Raw genomic sequence first — 26,658 nt, 5'->3', positions numbered from 1 at the left:
TGTTGGCTGGCAGCAGGCAGAAGACCGTGGCTTATCCTGCCTGGCTCTGTGCAGAGGGTCCTGAGGCACTCACAGCAATGCTGTGAGAGCCAATGCCCTGTGCTAGTGCCTAGTAAGAACCTTGCTTTGTAGCTCTCTGTGTCAGGAGTTCTCCTTGCTGTTTTATGGTGGCAGCAGACCTGGGCTCTCTATATTTAAGTCTCAAACAAAGAACTTTTCCCCTCATTGGTGTGAGCTGCCCTCCCACAGCCCATGGCTGTGCAGTGACCTGAGGAGCTGGCAGGCCCTGCAGCTCTGCCCTAACAGGCCAGCTCGCATGGAAATAGGACTTCCCACCTTCTGCTGAAATTGATGTGTAGAATCTATGTCCTCTGTATTTCTAGATATGTTTCCCCCAAGGTCACTTCTCTTTTGGCCCAGTCTTAGTGCTCAGTTAGTTCTTCAGTCTCTTTAGTACACGGTGGCAAAACCATCCGACCATCAAAACCTCTTGCTCCCAGAGGGCCAAGTTTGGAATAAGGGGTGTTTAAAAGAGGGTATGTACCCAAAACTGAATTCTGTTTTTGTTGTTTATCTTCCCCTGACACCAAGTGACATTTTGGGGCAGGCAAGAAGAGTCATGCTGCACTTCCATAGCATCTTAGCAGCATTATTTCCCCAGAAACAGCAATAAAACTGTGGCCTGTGGGCTTGCAATGACAGTTCAGCTCCTCATTTTGTTCCAAGCCCTGGCTGCGTTATCTGTCAGGAAGATAATTCCTTGACCTTGTGGCCAGGGGATGAGTGCTTTGCTTAGTGATTAAGCCACTGCAGTAGATAACATGCTGAGTTTAATCCCTTTGGTAGCTGGTCCTGGAGGGGGGCAGGAGGGGCTGCAAAAACACAGTGGCTTGCAATAGGTCTGGAGACCTCAGAAACGGTGGCAACAGTGCAAAAACTGTGGCTGTATGTGCCCATCCCCCTAAGTTAATTTGGTGGCAGACTGGAAAACAAGCAGCCGATCTAGGGCACTATTTTGTCAAGTGATAGAGCCATATGGTGCAAAAACCCCACAGTAGTCTGAGAGCTTAGGCATGTCAGAAATCAGGGAGTCCTTTTGCGTACTGATCCTGTCTGCTAGCAGGCATATAGAAAAAGAAGGTTTATAATTATTTTTCCCTGGCGATGGGGGAAGGGACTCCTGAACAAACAACTAATCCTGCTGATTTGAACTCTGAAAGAATGAGATACAACCTCTCCTGCTGCTTCAAAGCTGTGGCTGGGATATGGCTGTGAAGCATGCAGCTGGTAGGCTGGAAAGCCCCACAAGCCAGCCTTATTCCAAGTGCAGCAAATGCATCAGAGCATGGGTACATGGCCAAGTTTCAGGTTGTACAAACTGAGGGCTAAAGCCCACTCTTCCAGTGGTATTTAAGGTTCTGTCTGCAAGTGAAATCAGAGAGAGCTTTGACTGACAGGGTCTCACCTAGGAGGTTTCATCCCTACAGCCAGATTTCTGTCCCCTGCTTTTTGCTTTGATTGTTTCTTGTCCCTGCCAGAGAAGAAGATGAAGACATGAGCCCACATCCAGCTTCCCAGCAGTGAGGCACTATCATTCTTGAGGGAAGACCTTAGGTTTTTTGAGCAACCCTCTCTTCCCAGGCTGTCACTGCTTAGTTAAGGATTATGATTCCCCTTAAATCTGTTTTTTCCCTTTCACGAGGTCTCTCCTCTTTGGAAACAGCCCCAGCCTCAGATAACCTCTGGCTGTGGTGCCACCTCTGTTGGACACAGGAACATGCTTGCCCTTGGGCAATTGACCTTAGCAGGCAGGAACCAATCCGGTCTGGTGGCTGAATTGAAATGGTTGCTTACAAATACAGGCGGGTATGGATCTGCTCTTTGCGAAACACTGCCAGCCAGCAGTGCAGCTCCCTAATGAGAACTGGGCTGTGGGCATGCTGTGGGTCTCTACCAAACCCTGGCAGTTTGATATTAAATTTGGTCTTTGGGGAAAAAAAATTATCATCTTAAAAAGAAAAATAGAAGAAAATGAAACAAAACACCCTAACCCAACCAACCAACAATCAAAAACAAAACAAAACCCCAGCAACCTAAATAAACCCCCCAAAAAAACCAACTAAAAACCCCCAACATCTGCCTCCCCCCACAAAAAAACCCCAAAACCCTATAATTAAAACAGTCTTTCGTAGAAAAATGCTTCTTCATCCTGTGGTCTTCAGATACATACCTCTTCTTAGCTCATCCTCCTTGTCCTAGCACTGACTCATGGTAAAATCTTTTCTCTGCCAGCACAGATTCAAATACTGAAAGAGGTGCTCCTCATCCACCCTCTGCTTCACAGGAGAACCCTGGGCACACTTGGCTGCTTCCCTAGAGCCCAAGGGAGTAGTTTAGCTTGGGCTCCTTCCTAACATTGTGGGGTGCTGTCTGACAGATGTCTGGAGCAGCACCCATGCAGGCCTGGGGTAGAGGAAGCCACGGTGCAGGGTGCTTCAGAAAGTATTTCTCTGCTGCTGCAATGGAGGAGTCTTCAATGGGAAGGAGACCTAAAAGAATTCACAATTCATCATGACTTTCATGTAGGGTCACAGTCTTATTTTCATTATGTTATACATTTGTTTAAGTCCTGTATGTGTTTATCCCAGGCTTCTCTTTTCCATCCTTACTCCCACCATACTCAGGACATATTTCTTTGCTGTAGTGGTATGAGAGCCATCATAGTTGGAGATGTCTAGAACAGGTTTTCCACTCTGGCCAAACATAAGGGCACTGTTTTCTTTGTTGGAAAAGATGATTCCTTTCTTACCTGAGGTCCTAAGTACTTTCCACCATTCTTCATTCCCTGAGGGTGTCTAAATTGTGTGAAGCTGCTTGGCCATATACATCTGCTGCATGAGACATATAAAAACCATGTCTCCTATGATTTTAAGGGTATTATTTAAATAACTCATTTTGTTATTTCTTTCCTCTTCAGACATTCTTCATTTCCTCTGGGGAGTCATTTTGTGCCTCCAGTTTCCCCATGGGAAAACTTACGCTAAAATTATTCTCTGTACATCTGATACATCAACTCCCTGGCCAGCCTTGCCTGCCTGCAGGACACCTCCCTGTACCTGAGGACACTGCAGTGTGTTGCCATGGAGAGGACTCAGGCAGCATTACTGGGTCAGCAGGTACTGTACAGCACGGGAGTTTATACAGCACTGGCTGTGTAAGAGGGATGGAAAGGGCCCTGTGGGTTCCAGGAGACTGCAGAAATTCCCCTGGTAGCTTACAGTAAATTTTCTGTGCATTTGGGGACTCGCAGGCTGTGACTGAATCACGTGGCATCTATGTTATGGTACAGTGTCTTTGCAGGGAGGGATCTGCAGGTTCCCAGAGATGGCAGGAGCTGCAAGAAATCTCCGGAGTAGCACAGTGCAGTCTGATCAGAGACACTTAGAGCAGACAGTAGCTCTGGGTGTGAACATCATTGCCTTCAGGAATCTCTAAAATTTTTTTGATGGAACCATAAGTAAAATGTATTGAAATACCCAATTCTGCAAACAGATTGTGCAGGTTTTTTGAGAAATTGTAACAATCACAGAAAACTTCTGTTACAAGACAGAGTGCCTTCTGTCTGGAAAATATTAGGACTCACAGCACCCATGAAATGTAAGTTGGAGTGACAGCTACCATGAAAAGGGATATGGAATATATCTACAGCTAACCTAAGATGAAAGGTGTTCTAGTGTTGCATAAAGCCCTGAAGCTCTCAGCTTGCCTACCTGCCTACCATTTTCTGAGAGCAGGCAGGTCACCTCAGGTTTTCTGAAACAATCCTCCGTGGCTTTACTTCCTCTTGAGCAACAGAAGGTGAAACTGATAACAGAAAAAGCAACATCATGGCTTATAGCTGTTACAACATGTCTAAAATCCCTGTCAGGACGGGTCATGCAGACCTGTATGAGCTAGATATGAATTTACTGGTAGAGTTCAGGTCATAAGGAGAAGCTGATGATAGTGGCGATAGCATGGATGTATCTCAGGATGCCAGCCTGTCCCCAAAGCCCATGTGCATGATGTGGTGATGATTGCAGAAAGGAAAGCTTCCCTCTCAGGCAAGAAGGGTTGAGCACTGGCCTAAGCGGGGAGGGCAACAGCTAAGAACTTCCTCTGGGGCTGTTAATGCTTGCCCTTTCATGGAACTGGGAAAGCAATGCAGGGGAAGTAAATTAGCTGGTGTTTGACAATTAAAAATAAAACAGTAACATCCCTTTGCTATGCCACAATAGCCCAGTTTTTCTGTAGGTTTTCCATCTACACCACCCAAAGCCCAAATTCAGACAGTTCCTATAGTTGCTCGTGCACAGACATGCCCCAGTTTAAGGAAAAGCAGAGCAAATTAGTTTTCTTGAAGCCTCTGCAGACAAGTGGAGATTTGGCTGCATCCTATGGTTAGCTCCCCTGCTACCTAGCTGCAGGCAATGGGAGCAGGAGCCTCAGGATCAAGCTAGGAAACAAGGACAGCTCGACAGCTTCAGGTGGAAGCTGAAAATGGTGCAGAGGCTCCTAGAATGTCTGGAAGAGGGCTGCTGAAATTCCCTGATGAGAACAAACTACCACTCTTCCATCAGGGCTCATGTCAGGTGTGGACCAAGTGCACCCAGGATGGCTGTGTAGTGGTCCCTCTACGGTGAAAATAGTGCCTGCTCATGGATCTCACCTTTTCCTTGAAATAGCAGAAATAGCTGTTGCTGAATGAATGCTGAAATGAAGCCTGTCTTGTCAGCATGCACAGGAGACAGGTGTATAAGCAGCAAAGCTTGTGAATGAAGTGGTCCCCTTCCAGGGTCTAATAAATTGCATGCAACCTGGCATTTAACAAAACTTTCGCTTGCTGGCTTAATATGGCTTTTTTCAGGAGGGAAAGAAAAATGGCTTTCTGCTTTACCAACACATGTGCTTTGTGCTCCCTTCCTCATTTATTTTCCTGTCTCTTATAAATCATTAAATAATTGTCCAAAATAGCACAGCTTATTTTGGAGGTGATTAAAAAAGAGACTAAATTATCACCATCACTCTCCTACAAACCAAAACATTCCCACTAGCACCCAACAGACAAAGAGCCAAATCTCTTACTCCCCACTGTTTAGCTTACTGTCTGACAAGGTACTTCTGTGCCAGCTGCTCTTCCCCTCAGCTGCACTGAGCTGCTTAAGCAGACACTGCTTTGTAAACACCCAGGAACAGAGTGTCCAGCACCAGGGTATTGACAAATTTGTCACCCAGTCTAAAAATATCAACTGATATGTGACCCTCCCATCCCATTGCCTGGGTACTGCTCAGGCAGGAGGAAATTTCCACCGAGCTCTTGAAAGCGTAAGCTCTGCCAAGCCACTGTGATTTACATAAATAATGAAAAGTTTAATATATCTAGACTGTATTCACTCCTGGAATAACTCTGCTGGCCCTAGAGAGGTAACTAATGGGATGAACCAGGCCCTGTAGGTTTAACGTGCTGAAAGGAAGCGTTATTGTATGCTGTCATACATTGAGATCTAAGTGATTCTTGCTAGCCAGGATGGTATAAGGATACTCAGTCCATGTTTACTCATTCATTTAACATTTCCATCTGTAGCTCCTGCCCATTTCTGCTAATGCACCTTCCTCTCACCCTGCCCCTGTCCTGGGCTCTCAGTGCAGCTTTATCTAACCTTCAGGTCTCCCATTTAAAAGTGTTTCAGGATTTGGGGGCAATGCCCAGAGGTGGTGGCTGGTGCCTTAAAACCTTTATCCTCCATGAAGCACCAGCTGCAGATCAGGAGTCAGGAGAGCTGCCACAGCAGGGGCACAGGGATATCCCTCCACTGCAACCAGGAGAGGTTAATTAGAGGACTACATGAGGATTAGGGAGGATGTGAGTGAGAGGAGGCCAACATGGCCCAGGGCAAATCACATCAGTTCTTTCTGCTTCAGTTTGCTTGTACTTAGACTGGAGGCAATAACTAGTTTACCTCACAGCCAGGTCCCAAGATTAGATGCAGAGAGCTGTGTAAAGCACATAAGAACAAAATAGCACTGGCACTTTGGTTTTGTAATACAGGATAATTCTTACTGCCAGAGTGGTTTTGTAATGCAGAGGATTCCTTGCTGAATGGCAGGGATGCAGGAGATGTGTGCAAAGTTACCAGAGAAAGACTTGGCTCCCCTCAGATTAAAATCTTACAATAACAAGGTAATGTTTCACAGTAAAGATGCATGCTCAAAAAATGGGCTAAGGACAAAGTCAGACCTAGAACCAAATTTTTTTTATATCCTAGTGTTAAGAGGCATGTGGGATGTGTGGCATATTCCATTATGAAGGCTCTGAAGACTGGCCTCCCCAGAGTGCCGCATGCTCTCCATGAAGGGAGAATCTGTTTCCAGGTATCTTGTGTTGGAAGAGTTTTGCAATTTTTTATCTTGTTACCAGTGTTTTCTCTTCAAACCATCACCTAGGAATATCTCACCAAAAAGGAGGGCAGAGCTGCAGCCTGCCTAGAAACCAGAAGCATTATGATTTTCTTACTGTGCCTCTGGTACTGGCTCTTTAGAGTGGGTGCTACTTACTGGCCAAGGACTTGTGGGGCTGCACTGCTCCAAGCAGTTGTATTAGGGCTCTGTCAGCTCCCACAACATCCCTGTACTGTGCTGGAAAGTAGGTATCTCAGGACTGATTTCCAGAAGGACTGGGCTAAGCCAGGGTCTTCCTCTTCTTTGCCTATGACAGCCTTCTTTTCCAACTATGCAGGCTAAATCCAATCCTAACAAAATATATTCCCTGGGAGCTTGACTCGGCAAAGCATTAGAGCTTACATTTGATTGCTTTGAATGGGGCCTGTGTGATCTGAGATCACAGAGCACCTCCCAGAGCACCTCTGCTCTCCTGGATCTAGTGGCTGCTCCACTAAACAGCAGCACAGTCCCAGGTCCACAGAGCAGAACTATGTGTGAAGAAACAGTTACCATCCGTAATTTGCTGCATCTAACTAGCTTTGTATCTCATCCTTACATCTCCCCGAATATTTTTTAGAACAAAACCAAAAAGAAAAAAAAAAAAAAAAAAGTTCAAAATGGCATTTCAACTATTACATTTTTGTCTTTACCAGCAGAAGAATGCCCACATCTGAAAGCAAGTCTTTCTTTGATGCAACAACTGCAGCAATGAGAAGCTGTCCTCAGGTAGGATATGATAAGCCTGGCTGTGTATTGCAAATTCTGTTTCCCACGCCTCCCTTTCCAGCCTTGGATTAATAACGACATGTAAATCAAACTAAATCCCCTCTCAAACCTGTGAGCACAGCATATTCAGCATTTGTGTAGCAAACAGAATTCCCCTGGCATTGGGAGAAATTTGAGCACAGAATGAGTCTGGAGCTCCATAAGCATCCCAATAGGAAAATAGTAGGTGTAACCAAGATAAGAAATCCAATCCTCACATCCTTCATATTCATGGAGTGAAAGAACTTAGTATCAACTTGCTTAAAATTTACCTTGTAAAATATTAACTAGTGGTGGTGCAGCTGCTCCTCCTAATAGCTTTTAGATGTATTTGCCAAATTCAACCTTGACAGAGAGAGTGTTTTAGTGATGAATTTTGTGTGAAGAGGAAGCATGCAGATAAAACTGCTGGCACTCCCTCTGGCACTGAAGGGCTCCAGTTTCAGTGCAGATGCCATTAAAAACTAGACAATCCACATAAACAAGAGTTTCTGAACATACGTGTTCCATTGTGTTGCAAAATTCCTCCAGAGCTCAGCCAAAAGAAACTGCTCCTTAGTCAGTTCTTTTCCTCTATGTTGATTGCTTTTTTAGTTCTCCCCTAACCTGCAGACCAACAGCAAAAACACCAAATAAGCCCCATCTAAAACGTACATACTTTTTACGTGTGACCCAGGGTTTAATTTCTGTTCCTACAGAAATCCAGCAGAATTCCTTCTCAAATAAACAGAAGCATAAGCAGAACCAAGAAATACCTCTCATGCCTCCACCCAAACTGCTGACTTAAATTTTCCGTGCTGCAATTTTAAACTCATAAACTCCACTGAATTTCATGGACTTTGGACTTAAACCACTACAGAAATAAAAAAACATCCATACACAGTTTAATGTCTTTTGAAAAAAAAATATTTTTTTCTCAGATTGCGCATTCAAAACTTGAGCTGTACACTGCACAGTATAGGAACACTAGTTTGCCAATCCAATTACCATCATGTAGGTTTGTGTTGATTAGTTCAGCTGTAGCCCCAAGGTGTCAAACTCAGTCAGCAGCAAGAGATGGACCCCAGGTGTAATTACAGTCAGTGGCCAAGACATGTCTCCAGGGCTGCAGAGTATTCTCCATCTGGAAACGCCCTTGTCACTGGGAGGTTTGGACAGTCTTCAGGTACATTGCAGTAGAGCTTTAGGGAAAACATGCTGCTCCAGCTAGAGGCTGCCTGCTCATTCACCCACCACCATCTGCCTTCCTTCTACCGTTTCCCAGCTCTCCCCATTTTCCCTCTGCTAAATGAACCAAGCAGTGAATTTCAATCACAGTGCAACGACACAGGAAGCAAAAACCCTTAAATCCATGCTGGCAGGCTTTCTCTGCAGCCCCAAAGGCTACAAACCAGATGAAACACTGGCTGTGCTGGAGTCACTGCAGGTTTTATCCCAACTCTAGTGCTGTCAAGGAGCAAGGGCGGTTTTGCACTGGCTGGATTTGGGCCACTGGCCATCTCTTTTGTAGGTCTTTGCAGCTACAAGGGCACACATAGATCACTGCAGCATAGACAACATGTGGAGAAGTCTGTGTTTTTTCAAGGACCTTGTCCAGTGTTAGAGCAGGATTCGTTTCACTGTTCTAATTGCTGCTTTGAGGACGAGGGTGAGGGGATAGCCTCCCTGCTGGAAACAGTAATTCAGCTGTCCTTTCCACAGCTACCAAATTTGGGTGTTAATGCTTTTCACCAAGGGATGTTTTACTTTAATAACCACTCAAATAAATAAATACATAAATAAATAAATATAACTTTGTGCTTTATAAGCAACATTTGTCCAAAGTCTTTGAAGTGCTTTGCTAAGCCGAGTCTTACTATTTCCTGTGAGTCCCAGCAACCCCAAGAGCCCAACTCCACTTCCCTTTATGCCAACAGGAGCAAGTCCAGTCTCTGAGGACTTGCCTGGCATTACACAGTGAGCCAACGACTGACAGAGCAAACATTGCTCAGGTGCCCTAATTCCTACTTTCATGCTGCCTGCCCTTAACACCACCAATTGTACTACATCTCAAAGACCAAGTCCTATAAAAATAAAAAAAAAAATATCTACTTCTTAATTTTCAACACTGTTTGTGTAATGTCTCTGGCCTTGCAGGGCACCAAGGTGCATTTGGTCTATTGTTACTGTTACCGTTCATTCAACATCTTCTTTAAAGCCTTCTAGGAGGGCTCTGATCTGCTGTTACCTCTTGGGAAATTCTGGTAAGCAATCTATGCATGCGAGACTGCGTATCTGTGCCATATGTCAACCCTCTTCTGGCTGTCTCTTCTACTGTGTTGTACGTCAGAGATATCCGCAAAGAAACAAAACCCTGTCTTTTCTTGCTGCTTCTCCTCTGTGCTCCAGGTCTGACTGCTACCACCAGAGCAACCCAATACAGCATCACGGATGGTGGAGCAGAGAGCTGATGCTGCTCAGAGCCAGAAAAAAACCAAAGTGCCTGCTTTGGATGTGTGCTTGCAACTCCAATTCAACAAAGAGTAAACGTGGAAACCTGGAGCAGAACACTGTTGCAGTTGAATGCTGTGCACAGGGCACAGGTAGGCTTTTCACATTTCTGTGTATTTAATTGTAGAAGGACTTAGTTCCCTCTAAACAGCATTGATATAACTCTTATAAAAAAGACATGATCCTCCTCTAAGAGAATCCGTAATGTACCTTATTTTGTGCATCTACTCTTTCTTGTGCTCTATATAATACAACTCTTAGCACCAGCAGACAGAAAAATGCTGCCCTGCTGAGCAGATGATAAGAGCTGGGCGAATGTCTCATTGTATGCAGCTCATGAGAACTATAAGATTGGAAGGGAACTCTGGAGAACATCTGGTCCAACTTCCTGCTCAAGGTAGGGCAAATTAGATAAGGTGGCTGAGGGTCTTCTTAAATTTTGAGAATTCCTGATGGTGGTGGTTTCCATTTACAAGTGACCTCTGTATGTCCCCCAAAGTCCAGATTCCATAGGTTCACTCATTTTTATATCTTAATGAACAAGTGGCTTGCGTGGGTGCTTGGCAGTTTGTGGACCGTCCACAAATTTCTCTCCTTTTCTCCATCCTCCAAAAGAAAAGAAGGAATTCTACAGATGTTTGTAAGAGAAACTTGGAAAGGAGAAGGAGAGGTGAGGATACCTGGGAGGGGTAACAGTTACAAACAGCATAAACGGAATTTTGTTTGTGAGCACTTCCAGACAGCTTCAGCCCAGCTCTGATCATGATGTCTACTTGCATGGCCTTGATCTGTGCTTTCCCTAGCTTGGTACTAGCAGCAGCCAAGGGGCACCCAAGGGTGTATGGCATTCTGTACTCCAGCCTTCCTCACCTTCAGCTCAGCATGGGAGCGCAGCAGCTTTTAAAATGCAGTCCAATAACTTAAGCCAAATTGCCCGTCACTCCAGGCAGAATCAGCTTGGGTGGTTTTGGTTCTTATTCAGCAGGCTCTAGAAGTCAGCAACCTCTGTTTGCATTTCCAGCTGGAGAGTGCAGCTGTAGTCACCTCTGGTGAAGACCATCAATCAATAACTCAGAGGCTTCAAGCAGATTTTGCAGCTCTCTCCAAAAAAATGCATGTGCTTGTGGGGTGGAGGACACAAAAACTTGGTCCCTCTCTGTAAAAATGACTGAGATCAGTCTTTAAAACACACCCAGAACGAAAAACATATTTAAAACAGTATGTGAAATAGCTGCCACATTTTTGTGCGGTACCCTGCTCCCCCAAAATACAAAATTAGAGTGGGTGTTGGTTTTCGTTCTTTTTTCAATGCTTATGCTGAGGAGCTTTCTGTCACATCATGATGGACAACCAGCGGTGCATCCTCACTCATCCATGACAAGATCTTTCACTTCTTACTAAGGTGAGCATGCAGTTCTGCTTCGAAGGCCATCTTGTCAAAGGTGCGCATGTTCGTCTCTTCCCGCACCTTTTCCCGGACATGGAAGGATGCTCGAGCAACAGACCTGGCATTTTCTAAGACAGTCTTCTTCTCCTTGAAGATCTGCTCACTTCTTTCCAGCTTCCTCTCTATAGAGAGGAGTATTTCCCTGCGCCGCAAGTCCTCATACTGTTCCACCTTTTGCTTGTTCATCTTCTGCACTTTTTCCTTTTCCAGACGGCTCAAGACCACTTTGCGGGCTTTTTCTTGGACAGCCTCTTCAGCCACCTGGGCAGCATGCTGAAGCTTTCTCTCTCTCTCTCTAGCCAGTGCTTCCAAGTGCTCCCTCTGCTCTCTTTCCTTCCTCTCTGCTGCCAGTTTAGCTCTCTGGATCTGCATGTCCTCACGCCTGGCCTTCTCCCTCAGCTCCTGGTTCCTTTTCTCCACAAGCTGCTCGTAGTTCTCCTGAGCCTTTGTCAAACTCATCTTCAGGGATGCCTTCAGCATTTCCTTCTCTTCTGCCTCTTGCTTGGCCAGTTCCTTCAGCAAGGCCTCATGCTTCAGCTTCTCTGCTTGGTTGAACAGTCTCTTTTCCTTCTGCAGCTGCACCTCCTTCTTCAGCCTCTTCTGTGCAGCTGTGGACAGCTTCTCTTGCAGGAGCTGCTCCTCTCGCTCCTGGTGCTCCTTCTTGACCTCTTCCTTCGCCTTCAGGTTGAGCTCTTGATGGAGCTTTTTCTGCTTGTCCTCCTTGATGGCCCTCTCCAGCCTCTCCCTCCGCAGCCGCTCCTGCTTCTCCGCTTGCTCGCGCCACCTCTCCTCACACACCAGGAGCTGCCTCTGTTTCATCAGGGCGGCTTCCTCCTGTTCCTGGTTCAGTCTCCCTCGCCGCTTCTCCACCTGGCTCTCCCACATCCGCTGTCCCTGCAGGAGGGCCCTCTGCTTCTCTTTCTCCTCCTGTTCCTTGCGCTGCTCAGCCAGGCGCCGCTGGCTGTCCCACTGCAGGTGGGCTGCCTGCCGCTGCTCCCGCAGGATGTTGGCCTCCTGGTGCTTGGCGATCATCAGTGCCGCGATCTTCTTATCTCTCTCTGGCACCTCTGAGAGACCCTTCTTCCTCTTCACCTCCCTGACGATCCTCTCGACTCTCTGGGCAGTTTGTGGTGAGTGGCTGAGGTCGCCCAGGCTGAAGCTGCGCCCCAGCAGAGTCCCATTGGCGGCGGCCACCCCCCGACCCCGGCCGCACACCTTGCCCCCGCGCTCCCGCAGGCTCTCCCCGCTGTAGGACGACGAAGCCCCCGACTCAGAGGAGGTCTTGCCCCAGCTACCCTCGCGGCGTTTCTGCAGCGAGTCCAGGGAGTGGCTCTTGCCCTTGGCACCCCTCGATGCCCTGGCCTTCCCCCCGCCATGGGTCCGGGGCCCTCCGGCAGCTGCGGCCGCAGCCCGTGAGGAGACGCGGGCGGCGGGCGAAGGCGGCAGGCTGCCGAGGGGCGCGAGGATCCGCCTCTTCTCCTCCCGGATAATCCTCTCCCGCTCCTCCCGGCACTGCTGCAGCTTGCGGCGGCGCTCCCGCTCGTAGGCCTCGTAGAGGCCGGCGGCCACCCGCATGGAGCGCCCGGGCGCCTCTCTCAGCAGGTCCCCCAGCGCCCGCGGCAGCAGCTCCACGGGCCGCACGGCGCAGCGGGCGCAGGCCTCCAGCGACCGCGGGCTGGTCAGCACGTACCGGCTGCCCTCCGCCGCCGCGCAGTCGAAGTTGTACAGGTCCAGGTGCAGCAGCGGCGACTGCTCTCCAGGACGGGCCGGCTCTCCCCCCGCTGCCCCCCCGGGCGCCGGGCAGGGCTGCGGGGGAGGCTCGGCCGGCGGCTCCACCATGGCTCGGCCTGCGGGGCAGAGAGCGGCGGCGGGTGAGCGGGCGGGCAGCGGGCGCGCAGACCCCTTTGTGTCCCCGGGCAGGGGCGCGAAGCGGCTGGGATGGGGCGGCGGGGTGTGCACCGGGGGTGCCTGGGCTGGGCTGTGCTTCTGCGGGAAGAGGGTAGGCTGCGGCAGGTGTTGGGCGCAGAGGGGCAGCGTCCGGGGAGGGGGGGCCCGGGGCGGGGAGCCGTGTTTGGGCGGTCGGGCACAGGGGCGTGGTGGTGGGGGCGGCTTTAGGACGGGCGGGTTGTGCGCCCTGTGGTGCGCGCGGGGGCGTTTGGGGTGACGGGGGTGTCCGGGGTGACGTGCGGGGCGTTCGGAGCGCTCCGGCCGGTTTGGGCAGTGGGCGCAGAATCGTTCGGCAAGGAACGGGGGTGCTGGGAGCGCACGGCGTGTGTGTATGGTCCAAGAGGGCGGTCTGGGCTGCGGGTGGCCGGGCTGTGAAAGAGGATGCTTTAGGTGCGCTGGACTTGGCGGAGTGGCGGACGGGGGTGTCCGCGCGTTAACGGGTAAACGGAGAAAGGGGTGCTCGGGGGTGTCAGGCAGGGCTGGCAGCGGGACCGACACCTACTCCCGGGCCGCCACCCGCGGCGCAAGACGGAGCCCCCCTCCCTCCCTGCTCCCCCGCGGCACTCACCGGGCGGGCGCGGCCGCAGCCCCGCTCTTTGTCTCGGTGCCGGCGGCCTCGGGGATCAGGCGGGCGGCGGCGGCTCCTCCATGGCACCCCGGCCCCGCGCGGCGCCCCCAACTGCGGGGCGGCGGCGGCGGGCACGGCGGCCGCCCGCAGGCTGCGGCGCCCCGCGCTGCCCGCTGCAGCCCCGCGCGGGGGGCGGGCGGAGGCGGGCGCGGGGGGAGCCCGCCCCGCAGCCCCGCCGCGCCGCCGGACCGGGCCGGGCCGGGGCAGCGCTGCGGCCGGCCGGAGGACCCGCCCCCGCCTCCCCGCCGCGAGGGGCCGGGCCCGGCGCTGCCACGGGTGGTTGGTAGGCGCCCGGCCCGCCAGAAGAGTGTCGTTCCCTGCAGGCATCCCCACTCCTTGTGTGCGCATCCCTTCATCCGTGCGTCCTACCTTGCATCTGCCCCTCCGAGCTCACGTCTTGCCCCACAGACATTCCGTAAATGAACGGCACTTTCATGGTCGTGCCCCCTGTTTTGCACACGAATAAGCCCATCTGCATTTACCGTTAATATAGACAAGGATAAAAGGTATGTAAGAAGGAACGGGAGATGCTAACCCACTTTCACAGATGGCAGACTGAGCCCCAGGGAGATGAAGGTGCCTGCGTTGGGCTGCCTAGGGAATTCATGCCAGAGCTGGAAAGGGATGGTAAAGCTCTCAGATTTCAGTTCAAAGCAGTTTCCAACCATGAAACCTTATTCCATTTGTGCTAGTCTAAGTAAGCTATCTCTGCTTGATGCAGAGATGCGTCAGGCAATACAGTACATCTTTTTAAGTACCCACTTTGAATATGGTGCTTGCAGTTACTTTGAAATATCCCTGGTTTCTACAGGAATACTGGGCTTAACAGTCTCAGTGGAGTTGAGAAAAGCTTTGCTGTGGAAATACCATTCAGTCAAAAGAGGATCAGTGCTGCTTGTGGAGCTGCAGAGCATCTGTGCCACTTAGTGGAGCAACTCTGATTTTTTTCAGGAAGAGGACAGGAGTAGTAAAGGCACCATTAGTCACTGTGTTATGAAGTTGATATTTTTCAGCAATTTCTCATTTAACTTCTACAGGTACACCTTAATATGTTTTGCTTTAATAAAGAAGAATATGGTACTCACCAAACGACTTTCCAGGATGGCCCAAGACAAGGATACAGAGCAAAAGAAGGACCCAAAAAGGCTTGGGAGTTCTTAGCAGAAAGCTGAGAAGCTGCAGGTTGGTTGTCATTTCATGTTGTACAGGCAAAGACTGTGCTGATGAATGCACAGGGTAATGATGCATCCACAGCAAGTGAGCAACATCCACCAATAAGCCATATTGACTAGTCTGATCTCATTCATTCATTGTCATGATAGTCCGCAGGGGACAGTCATAAAGCTTGGTTATTAGTCATGTGAAAAATCCTTAGGCCAGGGAACAGCTCTGCCGTATGAAGAGCTCAGCCTTCTTGCTGGTGGGGCTAACCATTAATACTTGCTGTAGCACTGTGGCTGTCAAGCTATAGCCGTGTTGCCTCCTCATGGGAAGTATTAAGCTGGTAAGTATATATGCCAGGTAAGGTGTAGGCTCTTCCAGGCTTTTGGCATGTTGTTATTTCAGCCTTCATTGGGACTGTATTTGGGCCTTGATCTTTTCAGGTTTCCATGTGGATCTTTGGGAGCCCTGTAAGTGGTCTCCCAAATGCAATTAAAAAGGGATTTATCAGGAGATTTTTCAAAGCAGCTGGATGTGACTCTAGGAGACATTAACACACACTATCCAAACACAGAGTCATATCCCTGCCTCATCAAGACTAAAGGAGATTTGGGATGGGGAAGGAGAAAATAATTGGAGGAGTTTAAGTGGATCGCTGCTAGTGAGTCATTTTCCCAGACACAATTATAAATCCTAATGCTCTGTTGGCTAGATATGTCTAGAAATCTATGTGCCCAGGTGGAGCAGTACTATAACGTTAAGCTTTAATAAACATTTTCCAGTTTTGTGTTGCTACTAATGATAGCAAGAGATGTGGGGCAGTGGAAAACTGGAACTACAGATTGAGTGGGTAGAAATTTTGGTATAATTTCAACAAATTCTTCCGTATGCCTTTCATTGCTCATGTATCATTTACTTTCTTCCTATCCAGCTTTAAAACTGCCTATACCTGGCTTCTTCTCTGCTCTCTTCATGAGGGTTATTTCACAACCTACTACACTCATCGGTAAAAGCTTTTGAGTTACTTTCAACATCAGTTTTCCCTCTCTTTGTTTTGTCTTCTCTTAAGTAATTTCACTCCCTTCTGCTTGGGTATGCGCCTTACAAATGTTTGTAAACTGTTTCTATGTCCCTTCAGAGACAAGGAATACATACTGTCAACACAAATCAATCACCCATAGTTGCACAAGGAGCTATCACCTTCTGTCTCCTCCCAGTGTGTCAGACGCTCATGGTAGCCACAGCCCTGAACTGAGCAGTGGGTTCCTGCCCCACACTTAGCTCTGTGTTGCCTGGCATGGTAGCTGCATGCACATTCCTGGTGCTGGTGTGTTGCCTTCCTTCTCTCTAGCTAATTTCGTGTCCCCTTCTCTAATTTTCTAGCTCTCCTAAGGCTAGATCAATAGTTTGACTTTCCAGAACTCTTCCCTCCTCTGTCAAGACAAATGTTAGTTGGTGAATTATTTCCTCCTTGCTGAATAGCCTTTGTTTTCCAGGTTGAATCCTGTCTTCGTCTAGTTTGCAATTTCTATTCTCAGTCTCAGGCTTTTTATACTGTTGTTGGGATGACCCTGACCTATTGTGTAGCTACTTCAGCTCTCAGCCTATTCCCTCTTGGTTAGACTCTTCCTGGTTTTGCACCAGAATATTCCTGCACCTTCCTGAGCCCTGTGAATAAGGGGAAAGTGGCAGTCCTGGGGAGCAGAGAGTAAGGAGCCCTCTGACACAATTTTTGCTGGTATCTCCCAGGCATATTGCCTTTCTCTTCCTAGCTGCTGCTGGGACACAGGCACCAATCATCTGCCAAAATATGTCCTTTCCCTGCCCAGATGCAGCTCCTGTCCCTCTCCCAGGACACACCAGAGCCTCTCCAGAACAGCCTTCTGTCAGCTGGATGGTTTAAGCACTAATTTAAAACTTTAATGAGGCACTCAGTCTAATGTTTTACTGATACCCATCACCATGGTATCCCTGGTTCCTTTCCTCTGAACAGCCACTTGTCACATGCCATAATCCTTTGTTTATAGTCCTGCAGCCCATCCAAGTGTGTGTGATTTTACAGCCTGATATGTGATAATGCTGAACAAAAAGTCCCATTTGACTTTATACACTGGGTTTGCCTTATAGCCAAGGTCCAAAGCCCAGCATACCGCAATGTCAGTGTAACAACCTGACAAAGGCCAAAGTCCTCTATGAGATTTCAGTGTTGCTTCCTTTTTTCACATTTCCCTTGCTTTGCCTTTGGTTTTTGTCACTCTGTGCTTCTGCTCTGCCTGCAGTCCTGGCACAGCTTGCCTTTCCCTTCTTCCTGCTGCCACAGACTGCCTGCCCGGGAGAGGTGGCAAGGCCTCTGGCCTTTGTGGCCCCCTGCCAGGCTGTTCTGGTGTGGTGAGTGTGCAGCATCCTGAGAGACTTCAAAGTAACTGCCCAAAGCTGAGGCACTGTCCCCACTGCTCAGAGGTTTTGTCTAATGTTGTCATCTGTGGCTGACCCTCGTCAGAGTCTCTAGGGAAATGGAGCTTCTGGCTGGGGCAGATGCATGGGGCAGATGCACAGAGCAGGGAACCAGAGAAGAGATGGGGAGTGAGGTAGCTGGGAACGGTGACATACGGTGGGGGGCGATGCAGAGGGCTACGGCCAGAAGCAAAATGTTTGGCAGCCACTGGGGACAGACTTGCATTGCAAATACTGTTTCTTTAATATAAAGCTGGAGTCTAAGGCCAGTGTGCTGATGGTGAGTCGTTATTTGTGTTCATCTTGCTGGGAAACACCACGGTGTGTGCTGTTTGCTGTCTCACTGAAACCAGTTAGTCCTCAGTAATGAAAAGATTTTGTTGGTCCCTGGCTGTAAGGATCTGCAGAGAGTTGTCTCTCTCTGTTGAGGACTGGCAGTAGTGTTGCTGCATGGATGCTTTCTTAGGGTCACGCTGAACTGCTCTCTATTTGGCTTTGTGCAAGTTTGGCACATCTGCAGTAGTTCTGTATTTGGGTAAACCTAGTCAGTTACCAGGGCTGTTTGAATAAAAATATGGTAGGCTGACAGAGAAAATGAGGGGAAAAAACCTTGTCACTGCATGGAAACAAATATAGACGTGAAGGTAGATTTTATTTGGTTTTTGAGATATTCTGTTGTCAGTGGTTATTTCTGGAGCAATTAGAATAGTGGCATATGTTGTAAGAAACCAAACCTCAGATGTGTCTGTTGAACCTAATGCACGCAGTTCTTCTGGTCAGGTTTGGCTTCTTTAGAGAACTCACTGGTCATGAGGGAATTATGCAGCCTTTGCACATGTTGAATCATGGAGGATTTGGCCCCAAGGCCATAGAGCAAACTTCAGATGAGGTAAACAAATACCTGAAATGAGTATGAGCATGTCTTTGTTATGAAAGGTCAGAGTACACCACTGGAGTGATCCATGCAGGACTACAAAGTACATGTGCATGAGCTACTGTCCATATACAAATAATGCAGTGACCCAAAATAGTCTCTAATAAGCAAGTGCCGTTGAGTGTAAACTGAACAGGAAGGCTACATCCTAATGCTACATGGTTACATTTTCATGAAGCTGAAATGCAATTACATCCCATTCATTTTCTTGAAAACTGTTGGTTTTGAGCAAATGATCAGTCTTGCATGCTGCTTCAGTTTCCAAGCTGTGCTATTTATTCTAGCACAGCCTGGAAATCACAACATGAAGCTGTTGAAGAACAGTGGGAAATGCGACATTGCTGGTGATGCTCTTCCAGGGAGGTAAAATGCGAAGTGTAATCAAACAGAACAAACTGTCAGATTGAGACTGGAAATTTTAAATTCTTTCTGTTTTAACTAATCAGAGGTGTTTATTAGCTGAATAGTAAGATTAATTCTATTTTTGTTTGATTTTTACTTTCACCACTCCTTGGATTTTATCAGTTAGGTATCTTTAGGACTGCAGAAATCTCACATCACTCCTCCTTCACCTATTGGAAGCCACATCAGAACACAGTATTCTAGGATATAGTATTTAATGTTCCAATTTAAATATGAGCTACTTTTCATTACTAGGCTGTACTTGGTCTTGCCTGATGGTGCTGTGCCAAGGAGCTGGCACCCAGAAGGAAGAGATTAGCTGTTTGCTTCTGCTGTCATCTGGGAGTGATGCACAGCAGGGAGCATGAGAGGGGTCAGGAGTGGGAAGCTGGGCCTTTCCTTGTTTTGTTATCTGTACACCCATGCTTATGGAGTGTAGATGCACTCAGCCTGCATTGGTGTCTATTACAGCCTGGAGAGAAAGGCAGAGAGGCATTAAACCCATGATGCCTACTCTTGACTTCAGAGAACTGGAAGACAAATATCCCACTCATGGAGGCAAAATGAACACACATGGACAAGGTTGCATCCCTCTCCCACATTAGGTCCATAGGAGGTAGCCCAGGCCTGAGTTGGCCCTGATGTTTTACCACTGTTTAACAATGACCTGAGCTACCAACACTGCCACCACTTCAGCCCAAAGCCCCTTATGAATAATTCTGCTTAATCATGGGTGAATGTCTGCAGCTGAAGCCTACTACCCATAATGATAGGATTACATTTAAATTCCTCAAGTTATACCTATAGTTAAATGCTTAGACTTTGGAGGGTATAACCTCTATTATTTTACAGCATGAGCTAGGATTCTGAATTCCTTAAGCACCAGAGAGCATCTGTCCAGAACCCCAGAGGCCATACCAGTTCCAGTGCAGTTCAGAACCCATCATCTGAATCGCATGTCAGCAAAACCTCCCCAAGGGCAGAAACTGTTCTACCTGAAGAATGAGGAATTGCAGCTGGAGACTGTGCCAAATAGATTTTTCTTTTCCATTGGGCTGATTTCTGGGAATAAAGCCAACTGGAAGACTGCTAGAAGAAAATCTTCCTAACTGATCATATTTGCAATCAATTTTTGTGCCAGATGTTGCCTCAGAAAATATGAAAGTCAGCAGACAGTAGTTCTAGTATGCAGTTTGAAAAGGGCTGATTTTTATATAAAGAAAAGAAAGATTTGTTGCTTTCTTGAGGTGTACAGAATCTGTATGTAGCCTTAAACGATACAAAATCATGCAGAAAGAAAAGGTGGGAATCCAAATGTCTTCTGGGAATAACAAATGTCCTGTAACAAAAACCTACTGTGTAATAGAAAGACTTCTACAGCTACCTTTAATTTTGAAGAATTAGTCAAGAGATACCTGACTTTCTTAATTTAATTTTCAGAGTTGACAGAGGAGAAGCTGAGAGTAAATTGAGCTGCTTTTTGGGAAATCATGGAACATGAAGTTGTTGGAAAGAAGGAAAGGTTGAGAACAATGTACGTTAGACAGGAACAGGTTCAGTTCCTTGCTTGTAGCTTTTTTACTTTTTTACTAAGCAAATGCTATGAGTTGGTATCTGTGGGATCTGTACCACCCTCTTCCATCTGTGAAGAGGAATAATAGCACCTTCCCTAAGCAGTGCATAGTCAATGTGATAATGAAGCTGTACATTAAAAATATTAGATTAACTTGGCAGTGGGAGGATTTTAAGATGGTTGGAAGGTAACTTAAATTGCTTTGAGGATTTTGTGATGAAGGAGGTCTTGTCCTTCACCCCCTTTGATCCCCTTTACTACTGTAACACATCAGCAGTGATGCAGCTACTGTGTCATTGAACATACTAAAGGGGGTGGGATGGATAGTTTACCATAACAGTTTTGTAGAATTGGTGCTTCCTATACAGGCTCACTGTACTCAGTGATTTGGGTTTTGTTGTACAATTTTTTCTGCCAACCCTCATGCTTTTTAGGACACTGTTAGGATGAGATTCATGAGATGGTGCTACTGCAGGTCTATGGCACTGAAAAACACCACAATGAGATACCTGTGCAGGATGGCTGCTGTACAGTGGCACTATGTCCTTCAAATTGTTCTGCTGGGATTTGAGTGCCATTCTCTGGGACATGGGGTAGGTGCTGATTGTACCTAAATGAAGCAAATGCTAAGAAGGAAAATGGGATCTTCTGGTTTATTGGGCAAAGTGTCTCTGATAGAAAGGGAACACACCACTGGTTTGCAAGATACTGAAGAGACCCTGTGCAGAACACTGTGTGTTATTCCAGTGTTAGGAAATACTGCAGGCAATACTCTGGTGTTAAAAAAGATTAAATTATGTTTGCGACAGCAGGGCTAGTTAGGATTATCAGTGAACCAGTAAACTAGCCTTAGGAGAGGGCACTAAAAGTGCTTCTATCTTTGAGCCTGTAAAATGAAATTTGAGCCAGAATGTGGCAGACCTTTAAAAATATGCAAAGGATCAGGCAATTTGCTCAGCCAGTGCCTTTCATGTATCCTGCATTTTGCTGTGCTAACCCAGGGACATGTAACAGTCACCCTCAGGAATGCAGACTCTGAAGAAACTGCTCCTGCAAAAGCCAGGGTTGTTTGGTTGTTGACTTCAACCATAGCAAGACCTACAGGAAACTCGCTTTTCCTTGCTCTGAACATTTAGCCCTTAAGTGAAGTGGAATTAATACCACTGTGCTGTGTGGCTTGAAACTAGCACAACTGGAGCAGGAGTCAATTTGCTGTATTTGAAAGAAAATTAATTAAGGTCTCCTTTGTTTCCCTCAAGAGAAAAGCTCTGGGTAGTTTCCAGGAGATGATTTTTTTTGAGCTTCTCTGGTACAGGCCTATATGTACAGAACAAATGTAGTGCCGCTTCAAGACCCAAACCCCTATAAACGCCAGGTTGTGAGCTGAGTCTTATGGCTCCCATGGCAGCATGACAGCCCTGGGGACTGCTCCACAACTGTATGCTGCATATCAAGTTACAGAAAGAAAAAATCTCTTAATGCAGTGCACGTTTGTGGTAGTCCAGGAAGGGAAGTGTCATGGCAAGGATGATGCTCATAGCCAGGTTTAGTCTTACCTGATCTTCATCAGCAGATTGTGAATTCAAGTGCCCTAGCAAGGCAAAAGGGTGGATGTCGTGCCAAGAATTCTCTTTTATTCTTGTTTTTCCCATGTTGCTTTAATAGTCTTTTGGAGATGAGCTGCTCTATTCTACTCTGAATATTAATAATGAATAATGTCCTGCTAAACACAAAAAATGTGCATGGGTTCCAGTATATGATACTGGAAGTTTAACTGAGGGCTAGCAGACCAGGAGAGGTGTGCAGAAGGAAGTAGGGAAAAAACAAAAGCAAAACAAGAGAGGTATAATCTACAGAAGGCTAATGGACTGTGAGGTTTCTGAAAGCACTTAAAAACTGATTTACTCCTGCAGAAATCCCATTTCAAACAGGTTGCCAATGAACAGGTCACAGAGCTGTTACCAGAAAGAGGGCAAAGAAACAAGAGTGTGTGTGTCTGTCATGTATGCCCAAGTGGGAGATGCTATTTTCTAGAATGAGGCCCGGCATGCTGGCAGCTCCAAGAAACAAAAAGCATCCTGATGTGATGACAGCTACTTGCTTTCCCACTGAAATCTGGATGTGGGGGCTTGGTGGAAACAGAAAAATGTGAGTAGATCTCCTGCATCTTACCATTGAGCTCTCTCTGAGAAAAAAGGGTTTGTGAGAGAGTCCTCCGAGGCCAAAAAGTCTTTGATGACTGAGCTGGGAGCTCAGGGTGTCTGTAGCAGCCTGTCCGTAGAGTGAAGCTATCTTAATCTTTTGGTTTGCTGGCTAGGCAGCAATGTGGAGGAGAGAACAAGCGGCGTGGAGCAGGTACAGCACTCCCTCTTTGCAGGGACACACAGCACTGGGGAGAAGGAGGTCATATAGGATGGTAACATTACCAAGGCTCATGGCCAAGGATAGATTGTGTGACAGCCTAAAGTAACATTATCTCTAAGACTACGCTTTTTGTCCTCTGGTAGTGCTTAGACTGTCATGAAACCTTTTCTAGCTGAGCACTACCATCAGAAATCATATTTTATCAGTGGCTTCTACCAGAAGTGAAGTTACTTTGAAATTGGAGCTATGTTGGCATATGTGGCACCTGAACAGAGTTCAATAACTTTTGAAGTTGTATTGGGTTTGCATGGCCAAGCTTTGGTAGCAGTGGGGGTACAGGGGTGGCTTCGGTGAGAAGCTGTTAGATGTTTCCTCCATGTCCAGCAGAGCCAATCCCTGGTAGCACCACAGATGGATGTGCTTCTGTTCAAGGCTAACCACCAGTTAGAAATGGTGGTAATGCCTGTCCTTGAAGGACTGCACCCTGTGGAAGAGTGACCCACACTGCAGCAGGTTGGGCAGGACTGCTGACGGTGGGATGGACTCGGGTTGTGGCAGTTCACAGAGAGCTGCTGCTTGTGAGATGGACTCAGGCTGGTGAAGTCCATAGAGAACTGTCTCCTGTGGGAGGAACCCACAGTAGAAGAGAAGGACTTCTTTCCCTGAGCAGCGTGAGAAACCATGGGTGACGAACTGACCATAACCCCCACTCCCCGTCTTCCTGTGCTGCTGGGGAGGAGGTAGAGCTCAGGAAGGAGGGGGAGGGGTGGAGGGAAGGTGTTTTGAAGGTTTTATTTTACTTCTTATTATCCTGCTCTAATTTTTTTACCAATAAATTCAATTACTAGCTCTAATTCTAGCCTGTTTTTGTCTGTGATGATATCTGATGAGTGATCTCTTCTGGTCCTTATTGCAACTCATGAACCCTTTGTTATGTTTTCTCTCTCCTGTCCAGCTGCAGAGGGGAGTGGGAGAAGCTTTAGTGGGTGCCTGGAATCCAGACAGCATCAACCTGCTACAGAACTCCACCATGGGAAGGAAGGAATGGGCAGATGTGTGCAGGAGGGTAAGAGGTACCATTTGTTTTCACAAGGTTGTGGAAGGTTTTTGGCAGTTTGAATGGCAGGATACAAATTTTGAGTCTGGGATTAAAAATATGTTTCTTTCATCTGATTAATCCAGTGGCAGATCTGGGTCTGGAGGGCAGTGACTGTCCCTGTGGGGTCTATCAAGGAATGCAATACAGTGTGCATTTGCATCACTGTGAGAGATGTTTTACATTGTTGTAAAACATATCCTCTCCAGCCCGGCTTCCACTGCCATCCCGCTGCTGCAGGTTTGCTAGAAGAACCAGGGCAAGATGTGGTGTGGGGTGTCACACTGCCCCCATGTATGGGCTGCCGTTTTCCCCAGCCCTGTGCTAGTGAGTGGGACCAAATCCAATCAGTGTCTCTGCCAGAAAGGAGTGTATTGGTGGACTAAAACTTATAATAAAACTCCTTCTGTGGAGTAAAAGCAATGTCCATAACCATTGGATAAGAAATTAATTGTTTAATCAGATGGGGCCACACAAAATAAGCATACTTTGACCTTCTGGTCAAGTTTGTCAACTTTTATGCTTTAAAATTTCTACTACTGAAAATGAAATGTTTCAATGAATTATTTATTGTCATCTCCATTCAAGCAACCTGAAAGCAAGCATTAGGAAAATTGTGCCAAAATACCTGGGTTGAGACCATAAGCTTTGTGCCTTGGGGAGAAGTGCTCTGATGGTGGCAGCTTTCTTTACCTTCTTTAATTGACACATATAATAAAGAGAAAATTATTCACCTCCATCTTCAGAATCTGGAGCCTGAAAAGATTGGAACCAGTCGGTCACAGGGATTTGCCTGGAAGAGGGCTGTAACTCTTTTGGGGGTAGTTGGTGGCATTTACTTTGTCTGAAGTATTGGCAGTTGGCTATTGCTGGTAACAGGATGTTGGATTAGACTGGCTGGTAGTCTGATGCCGTGTGGCAAATCCAATGTAAAAGGCATTAGTTAATGTCTGTGTGATACTTTGGACATTTAAGATGGTCTGCAAATGCTGATTTCTGTGATTCCACAATAAACAAAAAAATAAGCGCAACCAAACTAGTGTATATGAGGCCTCAAAGGAAAAATATAGTGGTTTTTATTATGGCTTGATACAGTTATAAAGAGAAATATATATTAATGAAAATTATGGAAACAAGGTTTAGCACAGAAATAAAAGGATCTCTAAAATGTTTAAAAAAGCTGAACTGGTTGAAGCCAAAAATGTGATGAATCAGCCTCTAGTGAGAGGTCATTTTAGTGAGAATTTGCCAGGAATTGCACCTTTCTCTGTGCATTAATGCCATGAGCAGAGGGAGTACTGTGGCAGCCTCCTCACAGCTCTTTTATTTCAGAGGTACAAAGGTTCATGAACTTTTCCTTCAGGTCCAGGACCATCTGCATTAATTGATCAAAACACAGCAAAACATAGGCCAATATTTTCACTCCGTGCCTTCCACCTTTGCATCTGAGATTTCACAAAAAGAGCAGCTGTGTGAATCAGCAGGTTTGTGTGCAGCTCTAGCTCCCACTCTTCCTTCCTGCCTTTAGGCATGTTTTCCGATGACTATGTAGTTTTTTCCTGCTTTTTGGTGTTGAAGCGCTTACAAGGGGAGTATTTATAGGGAATATTTTGTGATGTATCATATTCATCTCCTGCATCTGATGAAACGATGGTAAGCTATAACCTATTATGGGCTTTTACTATGAATGATCACTGTACTATTGCAGAAAAATAGGTAAACTTCCCTTCACCTTTGCAGTAGAACTACATATGGCTCCTTCCCCGTTTAAGAGGGAGAACATCTCACTCTCCACAGCAAAATATGAATTATGTAGCAGATCCATAGAAGGTAGGTGTTAATTCAAGCAATAGAAAGGAAAGCAAACCAAGGAAACTTTCCTTGATTCCCTGAAGGCACTTTTGGATGCAGGAGTGTTGTCGGGAGAGGCTGTAAAAAGCAGAAGAGAGAGGGGGTGGCAAGAAGGTGTCAGCATCCGCCTACACCTGTATGCACTAAACCCTGTGACCTCCTGCAACAGCCCAGCCTTGGACCTTTCAGCCAGCAACCTTGCTCTCCTGGTCCCGCACACCTGGACGGACCCAGCTGTGGCTTGTGCTACCACAGGCTGTCACCAGCGGAATGACGAAGGGTGTGCCAGCAGATGGGTGAGCGGGTGTGACAGGGCAAGGAACGGGCTGGCAGGAGCGTGCCTGCTGCACGAGCATTGGCACGGCTGCTGTGCTGCCGTGGCAAGTTGGCAGTGGCGTGCCCACGGCCGAGTCCCCGCACTGCCCGAGCTCTGGGGTGGCTCCGCAGCCGCGACAAAGGCAAGGGCCACCCTCACCGTGCGCTGCCCCGGCCAGAAGGGGCTGGCAGCGCAAGGAAATTGCCGGGGCTATGCAATACCGCTGTCCCCTGTTGCTGCGGAGCCGCTTCTGCTCCGGCACGGAGCGGCAGAAGGCCGGAGAAGGCTCCAGCTCCGCTCACAGCCGCAGTTCCCCGGTGCCGGGCCGAGAGGGAGCGCCACGTGTCCGTGCACGCCGCCCCGCGGAGAGGCGAGGAGGCTCGCAGCGTTCCCGCCGGCTTCCACCAGCGGCCGTCGCTGGATGCGGCACTCCGGCCCGCCCCTCAGCGGCCGGCGGCTGCGGTCGGTCCCCAGGCCGCGCTCCGCGCTCCGCCCCCCGCGGGCCGCGCCGCAGCGCCCCCCTCCGGCCGCGCCCCTCCGCGCGGCTCCTTTAAGCGCTGCCCCGCCCCGGGCCCGGCTGGCGGGGCGGGGCGGGGCCTGGCGCGCGGCGGCGGCGGCCGGGGCGTTGGGCGGGCGAGACGCCGGGGCGGCCGGGGCGCGCGGCCGCCGACCTGCAGCGCCAGCGGCAGCGCCGCCCCAGCCCGCCCGCCGAGCCCGCCCGCCCGGTGAGCAGCCGCCGCCACCGCGGGG

The 26,658-nt window shown here is 48.0% G+C and overlaps 2 protein-coding genes across 3 annotated transcripts in view; one reads left to right on the top strand and one right to left on the bottom strand.

Annotated features, from left to right (window-relative positions):
• Nucleotides 1–7,985: 7,985 nt before the first annotated feature.
• On the bottom strand, nt 7,986–13,863 carry CCDC177 (coiled-coil domain containing 177). The gene is made up of 2 exons (XM_058839444.1): nt 13,698–13,863; nt 7,986–13,029 (listed from the first exon to the last, which is right to left on the bottom strand). The coding sequence occupies exon 2, from the start codon at nt 13,019–13,021 to the stop codon at nt 11,123–11,125; it is 1,899 nt and encodes a 632-aa protein (XP_058695427.1). The 5' UTR covers nt 13,022–13,029; nt 13,698–13,863; the 3' UTR covers nt 7,986–11,122.
• Nucleotides 13,864–23,646: 9,783 nt separating this feature from the next.
• The window catches only part of SUSD6 (sushi domain containing 6), an 84,212-nt gene continuing 81,200 nt past the window's right edge, over nt 23,647–26,658 (top strand). The window contains exon 1 of one of the 2 annotated variants that reach the window (XM_058839573.1): nt 23,647–23,711. The gene's annotated coding sequence lies outside the window, so the exon portion shown is untranslated. Of the gene's footprint in view, nt 23,712–26,506; nt 26,634–26,658 lie in introns of those variants that run through there. The other variant, XM_058839552.1, reaches the window with a different exon arrangement.

This window comes from Poecile atricapillus, chromosome 1, assembly GCF_030490865.1.
Source record: "Poecile atricapillus isolate bPoeAtr1 chromosome 1, bPoeAtr1.hap1, whole genome shotgun sequence".
NCBI classification, from domain to species: domain Eukaryota; kingdom Metazoa; phylum Chordata; class Aves; order Passeriformes; family Paridae; genus Poecile; species Poecile atricapillus.
The sequence above is the reverse complement of the archived record's forward strand: the minus strand, read 5'-3'. Positions and strand labels throughout refer to the sequence as shown.

Bases quoted from the DNA above. Each gene is read 5' to 3' on its own strand.
- CCDC177 (XM_058839444.1), bottom strand. From the start codon at position 13,021: ATGGTGGAGCCGCCGGCCGAGCCTCCCCCGCAGCCCTGCCCGGCGCCC.